General features: G+C 41.7%; 2 protein-coding genes across 2 annotated transcripts in view; both read right to left on the reverse strand.

The window, feature by feature from the left end:
* Window positions 1-36, reverse strand: part of EMWEY_00047470 (hypothetical protein) — a gene marked incomplete at both ends in the record, with an annotated part of 2,460 nt that extends 2,424 nt beyond the window's left edge. The window contains one exon of the mRNA XM_013477197.1: window positions 1-36. This exon is cut by the window's left edge and continues 147 nt beyond it. Within this exon, the coding sequence (XP_013332651.1) occupies window positions 1-36 (36 nt within the window).
* A 774-nt stretch (window positions 37-810) lies between these two features.
* EMWEY_00047480 (hypothetical protein, conserved) lies at window positions 811-4,099 on the reverse strand (the record flags this gene model as incomplete). Its single annotated transcript, XM_013477198.1, has 5 exons — window positions 811-1,269; window positions 2,094-2,221; window positions 2,441-3,116; window positions 3,796-3,821; window positions 4,063-4,099. The coding sequence occupies 5 exons, from the start codon at window positions 4,097-4,099 to the stop codon at window positions 811-813; spliced, it is 1,326 nt and encodes a 441-aa protein (XP_013332652.1).
* Window positions 4,100-4,340: the final 241 nt, after the last annotated feature.

A 4,340-nucleotide genomic window follows, 5' to 3' on the forward strand; every position in this document is an offset into this window, starting at 1 on the left:
ATCCGATCCCGGATCCGATCCCGGGATCGTAATCATATTCATAGAAGGAACAATCACAAGAAATAGTTGGTAAACCCTTAAGGGCTTCTCTTCTTTCTAGTAAACCCTCAGCAGCAGCAAAACGACGATCTGCTGCTGATAAGGGACTCCATAATAATCTATACATATAATTTTATATACACACAAATATATATAGAGATATATATAGGAAAGGGTTTAGGGTTTAGGGTTTAGGGTTTAGGGCTTAGGGTTTATTAGGATATATGGAATATTAGAGTTTAGGGTTTATTAGGGTTTATTAGTGTATATTAGGGTAGAGTATGGTATATTAGAGTATATTAGGGTTTAGGGTTTAGGGTTTATTAGGGTTTATTAGGGTTTATTAGGGTTTAGGGTTTAGGGTTATAATATAGTACTGATTAATATATTGAGCATTAAACCCTTCATAGAGAGAAAAAGGAGAAGAAAGATTAGCCAAGGGTCTAACATCTGCTAAGAATACACGAGGTAGTAAACCCTCGCCAGTTACTAATAAACGGGCAAGAGGAGGAAGGATACTGCAGCAGCAGCAACAGCACCAACAGCAGCAGCAGCAGCAGCAGCAGCAGCAGCAGCAGGAGCAGGAGCAACAGCAGCAGGAGCAGCAGAAAAAGACGCAAGTACAGATTGCTGTACGCAAGAGATACAAAATATAAAACAGCAAACAAGGGTTTAGGGTTTAGGGTTTAGGGTTTAGGGATGTAGCAGATATATCTCCTTTGTGCAACTGTTGCTGTTGCTGTTGCTGCTGCTGCTGCTGTTTGTGTCTGCTTACTCTTGTTGTTTATTAGCAATATCTGCTGTTTCTGCTGCATCTGTCTCCTCTTGCTGCTGCTGCTGCAGCAGCAGCAGCACCTCGAAGGAAAAGGGACCAGGATAGAGGGTAGAGACTAATAATTTTAGTCTGCTGCTGCAGCAGCTAGCAAGTGTCTCCTGTGATTTATGTACCTCTAGTACTGCAGCAGGAGACTCTGCTGCTGCTGCTCCTCCTCCTGCTGCTGCTCCTGCTGATACTAATGATGGGTCATCCTTTGCTGCTGCTGCTGCTGCTGCTGCTGCTGCTGATGCTGATGATGTCTCCTCATCTTCTGCTGTTCCTCCTGTCTCCTCACCACCTGCTGCTGCTGCTGCTGCTGCTGTCTCCTTTCCTTCAAGTGTCTCCTTTTTAGAGACAAAACGCCAAACAACTCGATAGCGCACATCTGCATGCGTTGGATTAGATACCACCACCTGCAATAAACCCTAAACCCTAAACCCTAAACCCTAAACCCTAAACCCTAAACCCTAAACCCTAATTCTTGCAAAGGTTGTGTTCCCAGGAGACAATGATGATAGTAAACCCCTAAACATTTCGCTACTGACTACTGGGGTTTCTGAGTTAAGCTTTGAATATAAGGGTTTAGGGTTTAGGGTTTACGAATTAGGGTTTAGGGTTTAGGGTTTAGGGTTTAGGGTTTGTACCTGTTGTGTAACTCTACTACCAACAGGAAGGGGACCAAATTCAAGGGAAGAATGACTAAGACGAAGAAGGGGTTGTACAGCTTTTGCATATAAGGGGACAGAATAAGGGTTTAGTGTCTCCTTTTTATTTATTGAGGGTTTAGGGTTTAGGGTTTGGGGACACTGAGTTAATAGACTAAGTGTCTCCTCTAGGGTTTCTCCTTCTTTGTATTTCTCCTCGGGTAACCACGCTGCTGTCTCCTTCTATTCAATAAAAAGGAGACAAAAGGAGACACAAGGAGACACAAGGAGACACAAGGAGACGCAAGGAGACACACAAAGAAAAAGGAGACAATAAGAGACAAAAGGAGACACAAGGGGATACAAAGAAAGAAACAGTCACACACCAGCAGCAGCAGCAGCAGCAGCAACTGCAACAACACGAGCAGCAACAGCAATCCCAGCAGCACCACCAGCCTAAGTAGCAGCAGCAACAGCCCCAGCAGCAGCAGCAACAGCCCCAGCAGCAGCAGCAACAGCCCGAGCAGCAGCAGCAGCAACAGCAGCAGCAGCAACAGCAGCAGCAGCAACAGCAGCAGCAGGAGTAAATTTACGAGTGCCTCTGCATGCAGCAGCAAAGTTCCTTCATAAGGACCAACAGCAGCAGGAAGAAAGAAGAGAGACAAGGGTCTCCTTTCTTTCCTATCTAATATTAATACCTCCCCTTCTGTACCTCCAAACCCTAAACATATTCATAAACCCTAAACCCTAAACCCTAAACCCTAAACCCCTAAACCCTAAACCCTAAACCCTAAACCCTTAGGCATATTTCAATGGAATGACATGGCAAGCAGGAACATTTACTGTAGGGTTTATTGCAGCACTAGCAGCAGCAGCAGCAGCACTAGCAGCAGCAGCAGCACTAGCAGCAGCAGCAGCAGCAGCATGAGGGTTTGTATACTTGGGGGTTTATCTATGTCCCCAACTTGTACTAAGAAAGGCGTATTGAATGAATTAGGGTTTAGGGTTTGATCTAGTGTCTCTTTTTCTGTGTCTCCTTTTTCCTCATTTTTTTTTTCTTCTTTTTTTTCTTCTTTTTTTTTTTCTTCTTCTTCTTCTGTCTCTTTTATTTCTTTTATTGTCTCCTTTATGTCTATTTCTTCTATTTCTTTATCTGTCTCCTTTTTATCTATATCTATATCTGTCTCCTTTTGCTGTTTTCCTGCTGCTGCTCCTGCTGCTCCTGCTGCTCCTGCTGCTCCTGCTGCTGTTGCTGCTGTTGCTGCTGCTGCTGATGCTCCTTTTGTCTCTTTTCCTGCCTTTTTTTCTTTATCTGTCTCCTTTTCTTTACTGTCTCCTTCAACTGTCTCCTTTCTTAATTTTATTATATATGTCCGTCGTGCTCGCCGTTGCTGCTGCTGCTGGTGCTGCTGCTGCTGCTGCTGCTGCTGCTGCTGTTGCTGCTGTTGCTCTGCTGCTGCTGCTGGTGATGTCTCGCCATCCACCAACTGCTGCTGCTGCTGCTGCTGCTGCTGCTGTCCCTTTATTGCTGCATAAACCCTCAAGGGTATTTCTCCGTCATTCTTTAGATATAACAAACGACGAGCTAAACCACCAACACTCACCAATTCAAATACCTACACCACAAACCCTAAACCCTAAACCCTAAACCCTAAACCCTAAACCCTAAACCCTAAACCCTAAAAAGAATACATTAGAACAAAATCTAAGTATCTGTATGAGATACATTCCGCCAACATCGGAGAATAAACCCTAAATCCCAAACCCTAAATCCCAAACCCTAAACCCTAAACCCTAAACCCTAAACCCTAATATCTTACTACTGGATTATCAGTAACACTAATACTTGGTGTTTGTACTTGTGTAAGAACAGTTAGGGTTTGTGAGGAGACAGTTAGGGTTTTTAGATCTATAACTTTATATCTTCTTAATCGGCAAAAGGAGACACCAGAGGAGACACTTGGATTATGTATTAATAAAAATAAATTAAAACCCCCAGCAGGTATGCATGCCCATTCAGGCCATATCCTGTAGCACAAACAGCAGCGAGGGTTTAGGGTTTATTAGGGTTTATTAGGGTTTACTAGGGTTTATTAGGGTTTAGCAAAGGTTAATAGGCTTTTTTAGGGTTTTTAGGATTTTTTAGGGTTTAGGGTTTAGGGTTTAGGGTTTAGGGTTTAGGGTTTAGGAAATTTACTTAAGATCATCAGGAAGAGAATTATTTTGTCTCTCTTTTGTTGATTCTTCTTCTTTATAAAATTCAATTAAGGAAGAAGTGTCTCCTTTATTATATACTTGTATTATTTGCCAAGATATTTGACCTAAAATTATAAAACCCTAAACCCTAAACCCTAAACCCTAAACACTTATCTTTATATGCCAATACGTCAACGTCAGATACTTTATAAACCCTTCTGATATCAATTCGCCTTCTAGGGTTTAGGGTTTATTAGGGTTTATTAGGGTTTAGGATATATTAGATTCTAAAGCAAATTAGGGTTCCGGGTAAATTAGGGTTTAGGGTTTAGGGTTTAGGGTTTAGGGTTTAGTATATTTGTTTACCGACTGCGCATGGAGTAAGTCTAATAGTATGAGGCATAATAGTAATAAGATCTTGATTAGATTGTTGTGTATATAAAAAGGAAGAAGAAGAAGGAGAAGAAGAAGAAGAAAAAGAAGAAGAAAAAGGAGGAGGAGGAGAAGAAGAAGAAGAAGAAGAAAAGGAGACAAAAGTAGGCCCTTTTATATATATAGATAACAATAAAGGTAACCAAATATTATAACTTTTTATCTTATTTTGTTGTATTTGTGAGGAAGGAAACACTAAACCCTCAATTGTC

The sequence above is a fragment of the Eimeria maxima genome, genomic scaffold (assembly GCF_000499605.1).
Source record: "Eimeria maxima Weybridge genomic scaffold, Emw_scaff1028, whole genome shotgun sequence".
NCBI classification, from domain to species: Eukaryota; Apicomplexa; class Conoidasida; order Eucoccidiorida; family Eimeriidae; genus Eimeria; species Eimeria maxima.